At 39.5% G+C, this 19,655-nt stretch overlaps 1 protein-coding gene across 4 annotated transcripts in view; it reads right to left on the bottom strand.

The window, feature by feature from the left end:
• The window catches only part of Abca13 (ATP binding cassette subfamily A member 13), a 403,566-nt gene that overhangs the window by 215,384 nt on the left and 168,527 nt on the right, over positions 1–19,655 (bottom strand). For all 4 annotated transcript variants that reach the window (XM_048339554.1, XM_048339551.1, XM_048339552.1 and 1 more), the window contains 4 exons: positions 11,749–11,886; positions 10,577–10,757; positions 6,985–7,203; positions 128–324 (listed from right to left, as the gene is read on the bottom strand). In XM_048339554.1, the coding sequence (XP_048195511.1) occupies positions 128–324; positions 6,985–7,203; positions 10,577–10,757; positions 11,749–11,886 (735 nt within the window). The remainder of the gene's footprint in view (positions 1–127; positions 325–6,984; positions 7,204–10,576; positions 10,758–11,748; positions 11,887–19,655) is intronic.

The raw sequence follows: 19,655 nt of genomic DNA, 5'->3' as shown, positions 1-19,655 counted from the left end.
CCCCAGATCTCAGACTCCTAAGTAATAAATAATTACATGCATGAACCACAAGCACCCAGCAAGAGCCAAGCTTCTCCCATGCCACAACACTCTGGGTAGGGAAAGCTGAGTGAGTACCAATTCCTACCTTCCCTGTACTTAAGCAGAATGTCCCAGATGCTGCGACGGGAGCAAGGGTCCACCCCACTAGTGGGCTCATCCAGAATCACAGTCCTCGATGTGCCAATGAAGGCTATACCAATAGACAGCTTCCTCTTCATGCCTCCAGATAAGGCCCGGGTAGGTTTGTGCTGATGGTTAGTTAACCCCACTTTGTCAAGGGTTCTGAAACAGAAAGAAAGGTCTCATTCTTCTTCCTGAACACATGAAAGCTTTGCTCTGAGTTTCACTTCTTATGTAATAATTTACAGTACAGGAGATCCTCATAAATCCCAGCTACCTCAAAGAGATTTCCATGTTACCTGAGCCTATAAGCCTTGACACAGCACTATTGACCTTCTCCATGGGTAGCTGATGTTGCTGGTCATGGTGTCTGCCACCTAGTTGTTTCTCATCCCTATAGAGTTGTGCTTCTCCTCTGTTCACTCATACCCTTGCCAAGGAGGGATCCCTTAGGCATGAGCTCAGTAGAATGACTGAGGCAGAAATGTGGTAGGAAGAAGCAAAGCTCCAGCCACCAGCATGCTTTTAATTCTTTGACCCACAGCATGGAATTTGTAGGACACTCCACTTCCCAAAAGAATGATCATGAAGTCCCAATGACATCACCCACAAAGTACAGATCACAAATTTCCATTAATAGAAGAATAAGCCTTTCATGCTCTCTGGCTCTCAGACCTCTAGTAAGCACAGAGTCATGTATGTGAAGTTTCATCATCCTTCCCTGGATCCACTTTCTTTTCTCACATATAATTTACACTCTTCAGTGTCATGTGACCTATTAACAGCTACATGTATATTGACCCCCTGCCTCACCTGCTTTAAGTCTGGTGCATTGTTTAAAGACCATGCCTCCCCCAAGCCTTTTCTCAGCCCATATGGATTTCCTACCCCTATTACTGGCTTGCTTGTCATTTTCAACAGCAAACAGTGAGAAAGGCAACTCTCAGACAGAAGAAAAGGAGTTAACAGGAGCAAGGCCATCACAAGGGTTCCATGGAGTTGAGCTTCAAGTGCATTTGTGGCCCAGAACACGGGTAGAATCCTACAGAAAGTGTGGAATGAATTGAAGGCCTTCCCTTGCCTGGGGAATAAGTACATTTTTATGTTTGTGTTTTCTTATGTCTGTACTCTCCATCCTGACCCCCAAAAGAGTTCATCCCAGCTTCTTAGTGTCTCATTTTCAGCCTAGGCACTTTATGGCTGGTCCAAGTATGAGATTGTACTTCCTGCTGGTTGAATCTCAGCAACCTAAACACAGAGAAATAATCTACACCCTTCCTTTTCAGGTATGCCCATTGGAAATAACACCTGAGTCAAAAGGGGAAAAACCATCAGAGAGCTGCCTTCACCCTATAACTACCAATGCTTCTCCCTCTCCATGATTCCAATATAACAGACAGCATGAATCCATGAAGCCCAACTTGTACACATTAATCAAAAGTCAGTCAGGAAGAATGACAAACAGGTAAGAAAAAAATCTATAAATTGACCATTGTTCTCAAACCTGCATGTTCTGTTCACTTTTTCTTAAGCTTTTATTATCAAACTGATGTACAGAGAGATTACAGTTTCATACTTTAGGCAATGGATACATTTCTTGTACTGTTTGTTACCTTGTCCCTCATACCCCCCTCCCCCGCCTCCTTACCCTTTCCCCCCCTGAGGTGTTCAGTTCACTTACACCAAACAGTTTTGCAAGTATTGCTTTTGTAGTTGTTTCTCTTTTTTTACCCTGTGTCTCTCAATTTTTCACTTTTCTAATTCAAACAGAAGTCATTGCTCTCTATGTGTTTCTTCCATTGACACCACTCAAGGCCTTTATCTTACATGCTAGAACCAAGGGTGGATGGATCCTGATGATCTGTACCTGTATACAGGACATTTTATTCAATGTTAATGGAATCAAAGAATTTGACTAGTTCTCTAGGAAAGGTTGTATCACCAGGACCCTGAGCTCCTGAGATGTTGTCTGGGGATGATAAAATTCTGTGGGGCAAGAAGTCGACCCTGGTGCAAAGTCAGGTAATTTCCTTTCTGTTGGCTTCTGGACTTGGTTCAGATGGTTGAACTGGACTTAAAGATTAGAGAAATCAATTCACAAGCATTGCTCAAATGTTTTTATTTGTTTAATTTTTCTGTAGTCCAGGGTTATAAAAGGGCTAGTATTTTTCTATTCATTAATGTATCAAAAGGGAAAAAAACTATTTCTGTATTTGAATTTGCAAATTCCTTCAAAAAGAGCCAGGAAATCTCTCTAATTGAGAACATTACTAGACGGTAGAGGAAAGAGTTTTTCTCATAAGTCCCAATTACATGCTAGGCAAATGTTTTAGATACTTCTCTTCTGCCATCCATCCATTTATTTTAAAATGTTTACTTAACCTCTAAAATGTGTAACACCTACAACTTGCTAAGGCCAGAAAAATAAATTTGTCTGTGATTCTAAAATCTCAATGACAAAAAATGATAATAAAATACAAGAAAAGTAACAGTAAAGTAATTGTAAATGTACTAGTAATAGGAAAGACCCAGGTGCTCTGACTTCAAAGAAAAATTATATAAGAAGTCAGCTAGATGTATAGTGAGACTTTGTAAAAGAGAGATGTTGAGCAGTGGGTTCCAGGAAAAGCAGCAAAACTTTTTTCTAGAAATTTGGGGGGGGGGAAATTTATAAGAAAAATAATCATTATTGATGTAAAAGGAACAATACACAGTGACCTCAGATAAGACAGGAGTAATGATTTTACCCCAAACATACACTCATCATAAATCCTCTCATATGACTGCTGCTGCTTTTCTGCTTCTTTTACAGGGTCTAAATGTGGGGCAGGAGGCCTATCGTGACTTATAATCACTCTCAGTACATCTTTCTTCACCAGCTCTACAATTCCCAGCACTGAACCTCAGGCAATCAGGCCTACTATCTACTCCTCTTGTTGTTGCTGGCATCCACCAAACCCTGAATCTGCCTTTGTGCACTGTCCCTTTCTCCAGTTTGATTACTATATGCAGTAGTGGGGATTTTATTGGCCAATGTAGTACATCATCCTATTCCCTCTATTAGCTTCATAACTCCCAGCCAAGGTGAGACATACACTCCATCGTTTCCACAAACCATGGATTCCCCTGGGGTCTCAATGCTATACATGCTCTGCTGACTAAATCTATTTTCACAGCCATCACTTAATTCCATGAAAGTCAATTGTTCATAACCCTTCATGTAAATAACAATGTCATGTCATCTCTCCATCATCATCATGTTGGTACATCCAGGGTTCAATCCATCCATCATCCTCTACAAAAACTAATCTTGTTACTACCATGCCCAATTTGCACCCAACCTAACTGAAGTTCAATGATGTACCTCAGAATTCTATATGGCAACATTAAGTCAAAAACAAATTTCTCAAATACTCTAAGACTGAGGACGTTCTACTCTTGACTTCCCTTGTTTTCTCTAGGCCCAATTAAAGGAAAACCAGTCACAATCTGCCTCTTAAGTAAAGATTCTTGGAGCCATTGCCTCCCTTGAACTCAAATTTTAATGAAGCCAGACATTAAGTAAAACAAGCACTCCTACAGGACACTAATAAGAAGCATGTTGACTCCAAATCAGATGTTTGCAGTTTTCCCTCTCTCTAATTGAGAACTACTGTCCTAAAACATGATCCCGTTCTGATTGCTTTTGTGCAAATTGTCTTGGTTGCTAGGTAACACACTATGAAGTGATAACCATTAAGGTTGCCTGGCACCCAAATAGGAGTTTGAAGTCAATGTAGCATTGTTAGGTGCTTGATTGAAGCCCTGGTCACAGTCACCAGAGAGTGTACTATAACACCATTTTTTAAATTAAATATAGGTGACCTGTGACTTTTTCATAGAAGAAATTAGATGGTGCATAGATAATTTGCTATCTAATAATCTGTAGATGGTTACAATACCTAGCCATTATGTATTAAGTACTTACTCAAACTTAAGGTTCATTTAAGCAGTAGAAAGTAAAACATTTTACCTATGTATTTGAGAGTCTAATACATTTACATTATTATTACATTACCAGCCAGTTTATCAAGATATTTTAAAATACAAATTAGCCCACCCTGTAGTAGAGGACGGCTTCATAACATGCTGATGAGGTGTACTTTGAGAGAGGCAAAACGATAAAAGGGCTATTTAATAAAACTTTGTGGTATAAACACCACTCTTCACAATGGCCCCTGTCTTTTGAGGATTTTTTTTTCTCTGAGTCCAGATTTAATTTACATTTGACCCTCATAGTTCGAACATCTGTCCAGGGAGACATTTGATTTGTTCTACATGTACACTTGTCATCACTGGTGTCTAAACCCAACCACCTATTTCATGTTGAGATCAAAAAATCAAATACTGACTGATCGCTTCTAAACACAGAAAGAGAAAACTGTGGTGCAGCAGAGCATTTCTGGAGAGACCGTTTGTCATTTTCCAGCATTGTTCTCCACTAAGGGACTGTCAGGGTGACTACGTGTGTTTTGTACCTGATGTTCTATCTTAACTTCTTGTCCCTGAGGAATATGTATCTCTACCACATTTAGGCAGTGTGGTCTTTTTTTCTGTTTGGTTTATTTCTAACAAAAGAACTCCCAGATCATTGCCAAGTTTTGCCCCTCTAAGTTTTCACACTGCTAAGCAGATTTCTCAGTAAGGTGACTTTATTCCAGTGAGAGTCTTACAGAAACCAACACTCCAGAGGCAGTTTCAATAAGAAGAAAAATTCTTTCCTGACTATGCAGTATCTTGTGTTGTGCAGGGGGTTGCACACCATGACCACAAGAGTACCTTTTTAAGCTTAGGTTACAGGTATTTAGTAGACACAGAGAGAACAACTGGTAACAAAATGCTTCCACTTCTCCAAACTAATGGACCCCCCCCCATACGTGCCTATTCTACATTCGACAATATTGGTGACAACACCACTGTGTGCTAGAAAACTCCTCTTCCTTTTCCCACCACATCTCAACTTCATGGAGGCCTCTGTCACCAACCCAGCTGGACAGCACTCACCCTGAAGGAAAAGCAGTCATGCTCACTGGACATTGGAGAGTCCTAAGTCAGATCCTTGCCTTCCTGCGTGAGCTGCATGGCCCCCAGCTCCCTGAGCCCTTGCTGCCTTATCTGCAATCTGGAAACTGACTTTCCATCTTTCAGGAGAGAGAAATTCATCACCAACATGGTCACCTCTTCAATATGTTCTCTCACGGGTTCCCACTGGCCTCCTTCCTCAGATCTCTTCTCACTGTTGTAAAGCTAATTTTCTGTATCAACCCTACTCTACAGATGAGGATCAGTGGATCCTCATCATAGCTTCCTATGTGTGCCCTGCTTTCTACCCATGCTCCACCATCTTCTTATGGTCAACACAGATTATTCTCCACAGTCTGATGTGGCCTACAACACACGGACATCTATTTTTGAACCTCCTGTCCCAGACTTATGATGAGTGCTTATTTCACCTCTGCTGGTGCTGATGAAGAAGTCAACAATGAGGGTCATGGCCTCTATGTGTCCAGTCACACAATGGCTCTGCCACCTGCTGTGATATAAGACTTATCTTATAGATCACAGGCCAATCACAGCCCCTTACTCATTAATACCTGTCTGTAGGATAACATTCCAACTCCTTAGCATAACTAATAAGGGTCTTTACAATCACCTATCCTGCCTTACCTTTTCTTTTATTTTTTCTTCTTTCATTATTGTATGTTATATACTTGTAGAAAGTGGTAACCATTCAACATGTCAGTTTATAAGTACAATGCATCGTGATAAATATAACTGTTTTCATCATTCTCCACCTTCCCTTCCACCCATCAGTATTCCTTCAACCTCAGTATTCCTAGTTTCATAGGTTATGCATTGAATATTATGATGGCATTTTCCCTCATTCCTCTCTTCACTTATTTGCCCTCGTCCTTTACTTCCCCACACATACATCTCAAGTACCAGCTTCTTGATATTCATTTTGTTGGGTTGTGAGTGAATTACACCATTTGACTTCTCCACTGCATATACCATACTTCAGTTAATAGGTTTGTGTACAACTGCATACAATCCCAGTATGTATTTACTATACAAGTACATTTATAAATTTGTACACTAGATACATTTATAAATTAGATCTAATTTCCATGTGTGAGAGAAAATACATGTCTTTTGTCTCTCTGGGCCTGTCTTTCTTCACTTAATATAGGTCTCCCAGCTTTCTTTATATTTCATGACAACCATGGGATCTCTTTTCTCCTGACACACAAAACTTCTGCCAGTAGCCCATATATACTTTCCACATTGGCTTAGCTCTTTCCCACCTCCAAAAAAAACAAAGTTAAATTCGGAATCTTTCCAGGAATGCCTTCTCTGAAATCTCCAGAGGGGCTTACTATTTCATAATTTCAAGGTTATGAAGCATTTGCTTTTGTTTTCTGCTCATAAATATAGCAGTAGGTAATGTGTGTGTATTTATGTATGTGTTTGTGTGTGTGCGCGCACATGCGTGTGTGCCCAGGATGAGCTCAGGGCCTGAGAGTTGTCCCTGAGCTTTTTTACTCAAGGCTACCACTTTACTACTTGAGCTACAGCTTCACTTCCTGCCTTTTTAGTAGTTAACTGAATATAAAAGTCTCATAAACATCCATACCTAGGCTGGCTTAAAATTGTAATCCTTAGATTTCAGCCTTCTCAGGAACTAGGATTACAGGTTTGAGCTAACATGGTAGCTATCTTGGTAGTCTTCACTTATACCACTGGGCAAAAGCAGAAGGAACAAGAAGATACCACTTTACTAACTTATTGACTTGCTGTTGTCGTTCCTTTGTGGTCCACCAAGGTGCCTTTATGGAAGCAAAGAGCAGCAGATGTTCTCGGACAGTAAGGTTGTCCAGAAGAACATCCCGCTGTGGGCACACCCCGAGCTCCATTCTGATTCTGGGAAGGTCTGTCTGCAGGTTCTTGCCATCGACCATGATGGTTCCAGAAGTGGGAGGGTAGAGGCCCGTCAACATAGATCTGCCAGAGAAAACAGATTCGCATAGATTGCTTTCTTCTGTGACTCCATCTGTGGTTCAGGGCGGCACACACACCCTACAGAAATGATTCATCTTTTGCCATTCTGCTTTCTACAAGATCAATTACAATCTGTGAGGCATTTATACACCTGTTAGCTGGTTAATCTTGGAAATATGGGTTTAGCTAAAGGCCAGGGAAAACTCTGTGATCATAGATCCCTAAAGCTATATCAAACTTTCAGGTAACAATCCAAGTATAAGTTTGCAGTGGAGTAACCTATCTAAAGTATTGACATATATACAGTTCTCCTAACTCAGTATAAGAAAACAGAAATGTCTCCGGGAATCCATGGCTCACACCTATAATCCTAGCAGCTCAGTAGACTGAGATCTAAGGATTGCAGTTCAAAACCAGCCCAGGCACGAAAGTCTAGAGACTCTTATCTCCAATTAACCCACTAAAAATAATAATTGTTAAGTTATGGCTTTAGTAGTAGCAGTCCAGCCTGCAATGAAAAAGCTAATATGGAATAGTACCCAGGCCCTGAGTCCCAATGTAAAATAAAAGATAACTACCAAAAGGTTTTAAAAAAACACACAGAAAAATCAGAAATGCCAATCTAGACACCCAACCTCTGACCTATCATTTCTCTGCATCCCCAGGCTATCTGTTCATGCCAAAACCATAAGTCAGGTGACCAATCACCAGAAACACATTCATCTGACTTCACAAAAACAAACCCGAGCACTGTCTAGTTCTAGTTCCTTATGTTAATGAACCTATTGTACAAAGTTTAAACTTATTTCTTATTTCAAAACAAGTAAATATGCACCTACTATAGGGCCTAGATAGTACACTCCTAAGTATTTATACAAGAAAGATTAAAATATATGTCCAGACAAAAGTGTGTACAGTTCATAGTACGCCAATTCAAAAGTGGATACATGAGGGTTTGCAGTACTTTGTTCACAATCACTGAAAACTGGAAACAGCCTCAATTAACATCAGGAGATGAAATATCTCTGTGTGTACAATACAAAGACCACTTAGCCATCAAAAGAGACCAATCTGCTGCTGGACTAAAAATATAGATGAATGTGGTGAATAGTAGAAGCCAGATTCCATTGCTATAAAATTCTAGGACATATAAGCCAATTCACAGTGACAAACAATAGATCAGTGACCACTTGGAGGTCAGGACCAAAGTAGAATACAGGAAATCTTAAAAAGGGAAAGCAATGTTCCTAATCTTCACTATGATGCTTGTTGTAGGATTAGTCAAGTGTTCTGACCTCATTAAACTGCACACAGACAAGGTATATAGTTCACTACCCAAGAATTATACCTCAATAAGCTTAACTAACAGCCTTTTGCTGCACTATTTTCACAAACTCCACTTGTGAATAAATACAAAAGAATCTAAACATTTGTTTCTTGATATAATTGGTGGATGGTTTCAGGACACCAAAATCCTCAGATGTTTAATTCTCTTATAATAGAAAGCATGATAATTGTCTATAATCTATACAGAAGTCCCATATACTTTAAATCCTCACCTATGATGACTTATTATACCTAATATAATGTAAATGCTATGTAAGTAGTGGTTATGTTGTATTGCCTAAGGAATACTGTTAAGGAAATACTGTACATGTTAATGCAGATGCAATGCTTTTTTGAGTACTTTTGATCTTACATTGGGTAAGTCTGAATGTGGAGCCTGTGACATAGATGGCTGTCGTACATGCTATGTATGTGTCTCGTTTATTTTTGTTTTAAATGGTGAAGATCCAATTTGTTAATTGACCTTTTAGTCTCTTAGCACTGCCAGAAAGACACAGCACTTAAGATAACTCAAAAAGCACTTCAAACATATACTAAAAGCAAAGCATAGTCAGTGAAACTTGAAAAATCAAGAAACTCCAAATTTAATACTTACTATTCTGCTAGATAAGTACTCTACATTTCCCTGGTAAGAAATGTGTATTAGTAGTAAAAGCAGAATGCAGAATGCTGATTGAGTTATTACGTGTACATTTAGAACTTGCAAACACTAATGGAATGCTCCAGGAGGTTTTCTGTTCTATTTCAGCATCCAGGAAAGAAGAAAAGCATTCCATATGATATCTTTCCAATATGAAATTTCTGTAGTTCTCTATTTTTCAACCTTTCTTAGTAAGATTGAGACAATGATCTTTTTATTGCTTACACTAATTAGATATTTCCTGATGACACAAGAAAGAATTAAAAATGACTTGCTCAAAAGAGATACTCTATAATTATGGTGCATTGGCCATAAACAGAACACAACTTCCACAATCAGCTTAAGGCTATGAAAATTTCAACTCTTTGTTTCTCTACAGTCACATTCTTTAACCAAATCTGGACTACTGGTTCCTAAGCCAAATACCAAGACTTAATAATCAAAGAAACAAATACATAAAAATAAATGGAAGTTTAAATTTTTTAATATTCATCAATATACATAAAAATAAAATTAAACTTTATAAAACAAAAGCTAAAAGTGTAAAAAAAACTTTCAAAGACTAAACATCATGTAAATTATTTAGCAAATAAAGCAAAATATGAATGCATGCCTTCACTTGAAATCTATCTATACCTAACATATATCTGTGTAGTGGAGGACAAGGGCAACGCTAGAGAGAGAATTCTATTTTCCTCCTATGTCAATAAACTCTGTGCTGAGACTCACAGAAACAAAAACCAGGATATGGGATGGAGGAGGAGGAAAGAGAGAGAAGCAAGAATGCAAGAAATTGAAGAAAAGAAAAGGGAAAGGGGGGAAAGAGAGGGGAGAAGGGAAGGGAGGAGAAGAGGGAAAGGAGATGAGGGAAAAGAGGAGAAGAATGAAAGGAGGAAGGAAGAGGAAGAAAGAGGAGGAGAGGGGTGAAGAAGAGGAGAGGAGGGAGGGGGAGAAGAGAGTGGAAGTGGGGAAAGGGTCTGGATGAGATGGGAGGGGAGGGAAGGAGAGAGCAAAGAGGGAGTGGGACAGAGAGGGGAAGAAGAATGGGAGGAGAGTTGAGAGGGGTAGGGGAGGAGAAGAGGAGAGAAGGGGAGGAAAGAAAAGGAAGGAGGAGAGGGGAGAGGTAAAAAGAAAGGAAAGGGAGAGGGGAGGAAGAGAGAGGAGGGGAGGAGGAAAAGAGAAGGGCGGACAGAGAAGGGGAGGGGAAGAGAGCAGAGGGAGTAGGGAAGGAAGAGAAAGAAAATGGGAGAAGTGAAGAAAGGACAGGGAAATGAAGGGAGCGAAGTGATGGGAAGGAAGAGGAGAAATGACAGAAGAAATGAGACCTCCATGTGACATTTAAACTGATACTACTAAGCATCAAGAGGAGGGGAGGGAACTGGGACTCACATGACAGTAGTTTTCCCAGCACCATTGGTCCCCAACAGGGCAGTGATCTGTCCTCTGTGGAAGGTGAGGGTGAGGTCTTGAACAGCCAACCTGTGCCCTTCATATTCCTTGTTCACAGAAACCAGGGTAACTCCAGGGAGACCTCCTTTAAGTTCTCCGGCCTTATTTTGGTGTGTCGACCCTGTACAGAAAATGTAAATGCTCTGTGAAAAAACAATGAAGTCAACTCATTTTCCCCCTTACAATGGAATGCTAGCTCTATGAAACATGCCAAACATTTCACAAATCTTTTCTTACCAAAAGCAAGAAGCAAATTATATAATAGCGAAACTCAAGTGAGACCCATGATGACAAAAAGCTGTGAATCCTATGACAGGCAAAAAATTGTATAAAATAAAGATAAAGATGAATGTGGGTTTGTGTAGATGCAGATAGAAAATAACCAGCAGTTGGTTATACCACAAAACACAACACATACTCTCCTGAGGTTAGAGTTGGTGTGTTCTAACGTTCCTAATACAATCATAATTATCTTGTAGTTTATAACTCATAGTCTAAAACCACCATGACAGGAGCTTGCTCACCAACAAAGGGCCTCTTGATTTACAAGTAGACTCCCCCCAAATACTCAATTGCCTCCCTATGCCTGGCCTACTGGTACAGCCACAACTGAAATGGAATGGAGGGTGCATATCTCCTGAAGGTCTTGTCATTCCTGAGACTGGTCAACATTTGTAAGAAGTGACACTGCCTCTCACAAAAACAACACAGAAACTAGTGTTTTCAAAAATTCCCTAAGTATTTTCAAAAATTCACCTTGTAGCTAACTACTTGTGCTTTAATTTCTTTGCAGCTGCTTATTTCTGGATTGGCCTTTCAATTTACTAAACTGTAATATATGCAGAAATTTAAACAATACTTAGAGTGGTTTACTGTAAAAAATGGCACTGTGACCATTCTGGAATTCCTGCTAAACATTACCAAGAAGCAATGTCTCACAGCTTGATCCTGTTTCATTTCTAGGCCCAAGAAACCTGGAAAATGCATCTCTAGGAATTGGTACAGAGCTATAAAGGCTTTCCAGAAATGAAAATCAAACCTGACCAGAAAAAAAAAAAATATATATATATATATATATATATATATTTCCATTCATGCTGCTTTCTACAAACCTTTATTGCCAAAGTTTTCATTGAAGAAAAACAAATTAGAACTTAGTGAATGCTGCCGTTTCTCCACCAAGACACACACATTCTTCCAATAGGACGCAGTAAAGGGGAAATACCAGTGTTTCCGTAAACCAAAAGTTCCTAATGAATGGGATACAAATAGATTAAAATTAAAAATTATAGTGGCTTTTCTATGTGAATAAAAATTTCTGCAATAGACTATCTTAACGATTTAGTGTGAAAGGTAATTTTATTTTAATTTTATTTTTGTTGGTCATGGGGCTGGAACTCAGGGCCTGAGTGCTGTCCCTGAGCTCTTTTGCTCACCACTAGCAAGCTACCATTTGATCCACATTGCCACTCTGGTTTTCTGGTAGTTAATTGGAGATAAGAGTCTCACGGACTTTCCTGCCTGGGTTGGCTTTGAACTACAATCCTCAGACCTCAGATTCCTGAGTAGTTAGGATTACACGCATGACCCACCAGCACCAAGTAGAAAGATAATTTAGTGTAAATGCTTTCAATGTGCATGCTGTACATAAACTAGTGTTACCTTGGGAGCCCTCAGTCTCCCTGCTTGGCTTGATCCAGGGCCATCTGCTAGGACCATTCACATTCATGCCTCCCAAAATCATCTTCACACATGCTCCCTAAACATGTGTGGACAATTGCTAGATATTTCCCATAGTAAAACCTTGTGCCTGCTTCCTATTTCCACTCTCTTTCGACTATCTCTGATGTTTGCATGGAGTTCTGGATAAGATTAAGAATGCGAAATACGTGAAAGATCACATCAATTAAAACTTCCACAAAGAAGAATAATTCATATTGCTAACATTTCCATATGAAACATATTAATATTCCTTCAATGTATTCTCTAAATTCATTTCAGTCCATTTAGCAATCACTTTGCCCTTTGTTATGTGTCAAAATGAAAGGAGATTTAATTACTGCACTTCCCATTTTTGTTTAATGTATCTATCCTAGCCTAAGTTGATGAATACAACTTACCTAACAAGCCTAAATTCTTTAAGTAAATGGAATTTTTTAAAGGCCTTCATGAAGACTACTTCAGTACTTTGAGCATTAGGCAGAAGAGAGCTATATAAATGCTTATACATTCTAGTCAAAACATTTAAAATGGTCATCTGCTCGAAGGACTATGTCTTTCATCTTTGGAGCTGTTATTGGGTCTGGTTTTGACCACTAGTGATACATTGATTTGTTTTAGATTATCATATGTTGAAACCATAACCTCCAGTAGAGTTCAGAATGTGACTGGCTTTGGTAAGACAATTTTTGGAATGGTAAATACAAAATGATGTCACTGGTGAGCCTTCATCCAATATGGCTGATGTTCTTATAAGAAAAGGAGACTAGATCTGGGTGCCAGAATCATGATGTGAAACGAGCCTGGGCAGGAAAACTTGTTTCTCCAATTAACCAGCAAAAATCTGGAAGTAGAACTGTGACTCAAGTGAAAGAGCACCAGACTTCAGCAAAAAATTAAAATTAAAACATCAAGCAAGAACGCAAAGCCCTGAATTCATGCCCCAGTATCAGCACATACACTTAAACACACACACACACACACACACACACACACACACACACACGGAGACTAGAGCAGATACAAACAAGGCAAACAGGCAGGACAACCCAGTGAGACAAAATATCTCTCTGCCAACACTCTTATTTCAGACTTCCAGCCTTCAGGACTATGAGACTGTAAATTGCTGTTAGCAAAAGCCAGCCCGTCTTGTATTTTGCTATGGTCAGCCAGGCACATTACTTCAGGCAAAGTATCCTGGAAGATCCTATCCACTTATCCCTGTTCCTTTGTGAGAACATGAGTAGCCTAGGATAATTAGGTCACATTACACCAGTGTTCTAAGTGACTTTTTCTGGTCCAACCACTGTCAGTGTTCTCTATTTGTATTTACTCTCACAGTCTGTGACCACCCAATCACCAAATGCTGTCATCACCTCTGCCTTCCCAATGGAAAGGAAGGGACAGACAAGGCATGTCCAGTGACATACACTAAGTGGCTCTAGAAACAGTATACTGGCTGGCCTCTCATCTCATCTTAGCTCCTTACAGGAATATCCAGGTTCAGCATCAAAAAGACTTTGGATTCCTTGCAAACAACCTGCTTTTGCCTCAGACAAGCAGAGACACTCATGTCATCCTTAGCATCTCATTCTCTTTAGCATATAATTATCTGATCTATCTCATTCACACCTACGCATGCACAATGCACTTGTGGAAATGAAAGAAAATAATAAACAAATGCATCAGGCAAATATGTCTATAAATGCTGCCTATAACTGTTGCTATTCCCTGCTTTTGAAGAAGCAGTTTTGCTGCCAGTCAGCTTCCAGGTGGGTTGAGCATGAGTGAGCAGCACTATTGTGAGAGGAAGTCAGTGAGAAGATATGTTGGAAGGTTTATAGATTATGAACTATTGATTAAAATTCTAGGAATATATATGGCAAAATGATAACAAAGTAAAAATATACATCTGAGTGTAAACATATAAGACACAAATTTGTTAAACTTTCAAAGTAGAAAAAAGTGCAGGAATTATTATTTTCATTAAATGAGATCCTGAAGAGCTACTAACAGTATTTTCAAAGATGTAGATAAATGTTTCCTAGAACATTAGTTTGTAAAATAAAGGAAAATTTATATATACAATATGAACCCAGCAATACATATGAAAACATCTGAAAAAAAAAAGAATGGGTATGATATTATTAGCTCTGGTTAGTGAGGCTGAAGAAAATTGGATTTTAGTCTCTACTTCTTCAAAAACCTAAGCACTTTTTAATTTATAATAAACATAAAGTCATTTGATAAACTGAAGCTCAACTTCATAGTACCAGCATAAAGAAAATAACACTTCCCAGATTCTAGAGGCTTAACTATAATATTTACCTGTTCCAAAAGTAGCAACTAAAGAGCATCATACATTGAATTTACTACAAGAAGATCCTACATGAAAAAAAAATTCAGATCTACTCCACTTCCACTTACGTAGAAGCTATTCGAAGAGAAATTTTATACAGTGGCTTTCAAATATTCAGCCATGACTCATATAATCACCACACACAAGCAGGCATATGTGCACGTGTATGTGTGCACACACAAGCACACACACACACACACACACACACACAGAGCAATTTCTGGAGTCAGTAGACTCCTAGCATAGAGCTAAGATACTGTTTCTCATTCACTCACTAAGTCACTGCAAGCCTAGTCCATGATGAGAGACTGATAAGAGATGCTTTGCTGAGGGTAGATGTGAGCACGTCTCATGGAGGTAAGAAGGGGAGAGCCAGTTAAACTCGCACTGGTAACATTTCCACTAAGTCAGACCCAAAAGAAAAGGACAGGTGAACAATCAGCAACATGGCCATAGCCTGAGGACCCCTGGGTCCAGAACATCCTATCTTCGTCCTAGTCTTCCCTATTTACATCCTCCTGTTCCAGAGAGATGACTGTCCTCACACACAACCAATTTTACCACCCTCTGGTGATACAAGGGTCACACAGACAAATTAGGCAGAGCCTTACCTTGATTTGATTTTCATTCTAGTGGTGAAGACCAAAAGTACCACTGAAAAGAATCTAATATAGCAGAGCACTGTGATTGCAGAATTTCCACCAACATAGTCCCTTCAAGCTGAGGAAAAGTTGGAGAAAGCTAAGGCAGACTGTGGTAAAGAAGGGCTGTTAGATTTAGTATATACAGCACAGGATGGCCAATGGAGTTTGAATTTCAGAAAGACAACACACAATATCATACTGTAAGTATACCCCACAAGTGAGTTTCAGTATGTCTGAAATGTCAGCTTATCTAACTGCTCTTATTTGAACTGGACACGTTATGTGGAAGTGTCAGGCTCATTGCAATAAAGAGAAAGAAAGGCATGGATGGAGGCCAGGAGAAGTCAGAGTATCGTTGGAATACTAGAACATGGTGGCATTGTGGAACAAAAAAGGCTATTTCAGGCAAGAGAGGGTAGGGTCCACCTGGATGGCTTTTAAAACTGTAACTTGGTATCAACATGGAGTGTCCCTTACAGAACTGATGGAGGTAGAAGATCCTGAGGCCCAGAAAGGAGCTACTGGGGCCCACAGTAATCCAGAGCAGGAACTATGAAGCCTCAAGTAGGTTGATAGCTTCTAGGACAGAAAAGAAAGGCAAAATAGGATAGACTTTCCAGTCTGAAAGAAGAATTCATAATAAATTGGATATTTAAAGTTTGAACCAGTAGTTTACACCTGTAATCCTAGCTACTCAGGAGGCTTTGATCTGAGAATCACATGTCAAAGTTAGTCCGGACAAGAAAGTCCATAAGACTCTCTTATCTCCAATTAACCATCAAAAAGCCAGAAGTGGAAGTGTGGCTCAAGTGGTAGAGAACTAGTCTTGAGCAAATAAAGCTCATGGATAGCACCTCAAGCTCTGAGTTCAAGCCCCAGGCATCAAAAGAAAACTTTTTTTAAAAAAAGAAAAGAGAAAAAGTTGATTTGCTAGTTAAGCATAATCTGTCCAAACTTTTTTGAATTCTCTTAACTAATCTATTAATCCAACTAAAGCAAGGCGCTGCCAATGCATTCATATAAATATTTCTAGCTCCTGTCTGCAGTTTTGTTTTTGTTTAGAAATCTAAATTTGCCTTATGTTCATACTCTAGAAACACAAAGACCCCACTCACATCAATGAGTGTAATTGGGTACACTAATTTGAGCAAGGCCCCTCAATATTATCCTGAGCTTCACTTCTCCAGGGGTGCTGCCTGCTGGATTATGGAGGCCAAGAAATTAATTAGCACTGCCCTCCTGACAAAAACCTGATAGTAATTAAGGAAGTTGTCAATGAAATTAGGCAGATCAAGCAGAAATAAATTTAATTGGAAACACATAAAGAAGGGTTTTTTAAACACAAACTCTTACAAACAGATGTTTGCGCATGAGCTCTGCAATAGAGCAGGGAGAACTGCCATTGACACTAAATCCAGCAGCCTGAGCAGTTTTCTGATTTTCTATCAGTACTAGATTAAAGAAATGCTAGGATGATCTTCTCTGTGTAGCAAAGAAAGGAGAAAATAGAGAAAGTGCACATGCGTGTGCATGTGTGTGTGTGTGTGTGTGTTTTCACTCTTCAATCTAGGGGTCACCTTCCTACCCACAGGACATTGCCAAATATTGATTCCAAATTTGGTGATACTCTCAACAGTACTTATATATTTATCTATTTATAGTTATTTATTTGAGATTTCCCAAACTAGAAACCTACCCCATGACTCAGTCTTTCTGTTTTGGCTCTGTTTGGGTTTTAGTTCATTATTCGGGAGTACTGGGACTTAAACACAGAACTTGGGCACTGTTCCTTAGCTTTTTTGCTGAAGGTACTCAACCACTTGAGTCACAACTCCATTTATGACTTTTTGCTGATTAATGAGAGATAAGATTCTCACAGGCTCTCCTGTTCTGGCTGGCTTTGAACTACAATCTTCAGATTTCAGCCTCCTGAACAGCTAGGCTTATAGGAGTGAGCCACTAAAGCTCGGCTGAGTCTTTTCCTCTTAATTGTAGAAAATATGCTAATAACCAAATATACTGTCCTAATCCTCTTCCCAGGACACTGTGAAAAGGTTGGCTTTGCTGTGCCATCGTCATTAACATCATCTCCACAACTGTTTTACCTTCTCAAGCAGAAGCTCTGCCTACCACTCAAGAGTTCCCCACAACTACAAGAACCCTCCACACCCACACACCATCCTGCCTTCTTCTATCGATATAGATTTTGCTCTTCCAGGAGTCTCAGGCAAATGAAATCATATGTCTCCTTTGTGACCAGATTATTTCATTTAGGACAAGGCCTTTGAGGTTCATCCATGTTGTATCAGGTGCCAAAAGTTCCTTCTTTCTAAAGTTCAATCTTATTCCCTCATACGATTATGCCATATTTTGTACTTGGATTGCTTCTACCCTTTGGCTCTTGTGAATAAGAATAACAGTTTTATAAATATAGATGCACAAATATCTTTTAGGACTTCTTTTCAGTTCTCCTGTGTTCAGTCTTCTGAATGCCTTCTGACCTTTCATAAGAAATTTCTTCTGGTGAAATCATTTTTCTTTTCTTTCCTCAGAATTTATTCAAGCCAATTACTCACATAGCCTCTTGAGAAGTTGAGATTAAGAGGATTATAGTCCTAGGCCAATCTGGGCAATGAAGTTGACAAACTCCTCACCACCAATAGGCTGGATGCAGTAGTGAGAACCTGTCATCCTAGCTTTGAAGGAAGCTAAGATTGCAAGGACTGAAGTTCTAGGTAAGCCTAGGCAAAGAAAGCCATACTCCAGAATTAAGCAAGCTTTTACAGAATCTTCTATTAATCCTATATCCATGTTATCTTTCTGCCACTCTATTAATCAAATCTTTCCTTCCCTAGAACATTGACTTTGTAAATCTTTTCAGATATGTGTCTGGGAGATTCATCACTAGTGCTCAGGGTCACCAAAGCACAAAGAATCAGAAAATTAATGAAAACCACATTGTATGGAAAGCCAAGAGTCTAAATAAGAGGAGCCACATTAATCTTCAAGCTCATGTTGCTAACTCGTGGCTAGAAATGGAAACAGGAAACAATGACAGGAAGTAGCATAGATATAAGAATGGACAAGAGGAAAAGTCAGGAGAAAAGAGAGCATGCAAGAACATATCATGGGGCTGGGGATATAGCCTAGTGGCAAGAGTGCCTGCCTCGGATACACGAGGCCCTAGGTTCGATTCCCCAGCACCACATATACAGAAAACGGCCAGAAGCGGCGCTGTGGCTCAAGTGGCGGAGTGGTAGCCTTGAGCAGGAAGAAGCCAGGGACAGTGCTCAGGCCCTGAGTCCAAGGCCCAGGACTGGCCAAAAAAAAAAAATAATAATAATAATAAAGAACATATCATGAACATAAAACTTATCTTTTTTGACAGGTTGTAAATCTGAGTAAAAGACACTGCAGATATCAGAGGAGTCAACTTCAGACTCTACAAAGAAAGTTGGGGCCCCATTTCTGGTTAATTTCATTGCCCTGTCCTCCCATATAACCCAACTCATCTGTAGGAACATCATTATGTTTACAAATAAAACATAATGCCTGATTGGTATTATATCAAGCCAACACTCTGCACTGTAAAAGAAATAACCAGGGCTGGGAATATGGCCTAGTGGCAAGAGTGCTTGCTTCATATATATGAAGCCCTGGGTTCAATTCCCCAGCACCACATATACAGGAAACAGCAAAAGTGGTGCTGTGGCTCAAGTGGCAGAGTGCTAGCCTTGAGCAAAAAGAAGCCAGGCCCTGAGTCCAAGGCCCAGGACTGGCAAAAAAAAAAAAAAAGAAAGAAAAAGAAATTATCAATGAAAAGAAATGGTAATTTACTTGTTGTGCACTGATGGCTCACACCTATAATGCTAGGTACTCAACAGGCTGAGATCTGAAGATCAGAGTTAGAAAGGAAAAGAAATTCATTAGTCACATATCTGCAATTAACTAGCAAAACTCTGGACTGAAGATCTGGCTTAAATGGTAGAGCACCAGGAAAAAAAAAAGCTGAGCAAAAGCAAGAATGTCTGAATTCAATTTTCAGTACAGTCACAAAAGAAGGAAAGAGAAAAGGAAAAGGAAGTCAAAGCAATGTAGCTTACCAAATGCAGTGGGGAGGGGGCGGGGGGGGGGGAACTGCCAAGCATATATCTGATGAATGGATAATTTGCAAAATTCACTCCTAAAAGAAACTCCTGAATGAGGGACGAGGTAACGAACAGTACAAGAAATGTATCCAATGCCTAACGTATGAAACTGTAACCTCTCTGTACAACAGTTTGATAATAAAAATTTG

Source organism: Perognathus longimembris, chromosome 2 (genome assembly GCF_023159225.1).
Source record: "Perognathus longimembris pacificus isolate PPM17 chromosome 2, ASM2315922v1, whole genome shotgun sequence".
NCBI classification, from domain to species: domain Eukaryota; kingdom Metazoa; phylum Chordata; class Mammalia; order Rodentia; family Heteromyidae; genus Perognathus; species Perognathus longimembris.
The sequence above is the reverse complement of the archived record's forward strand: the minus strand, read 5'-3'. Positions and strand labels throughout refer to the sequence as shown.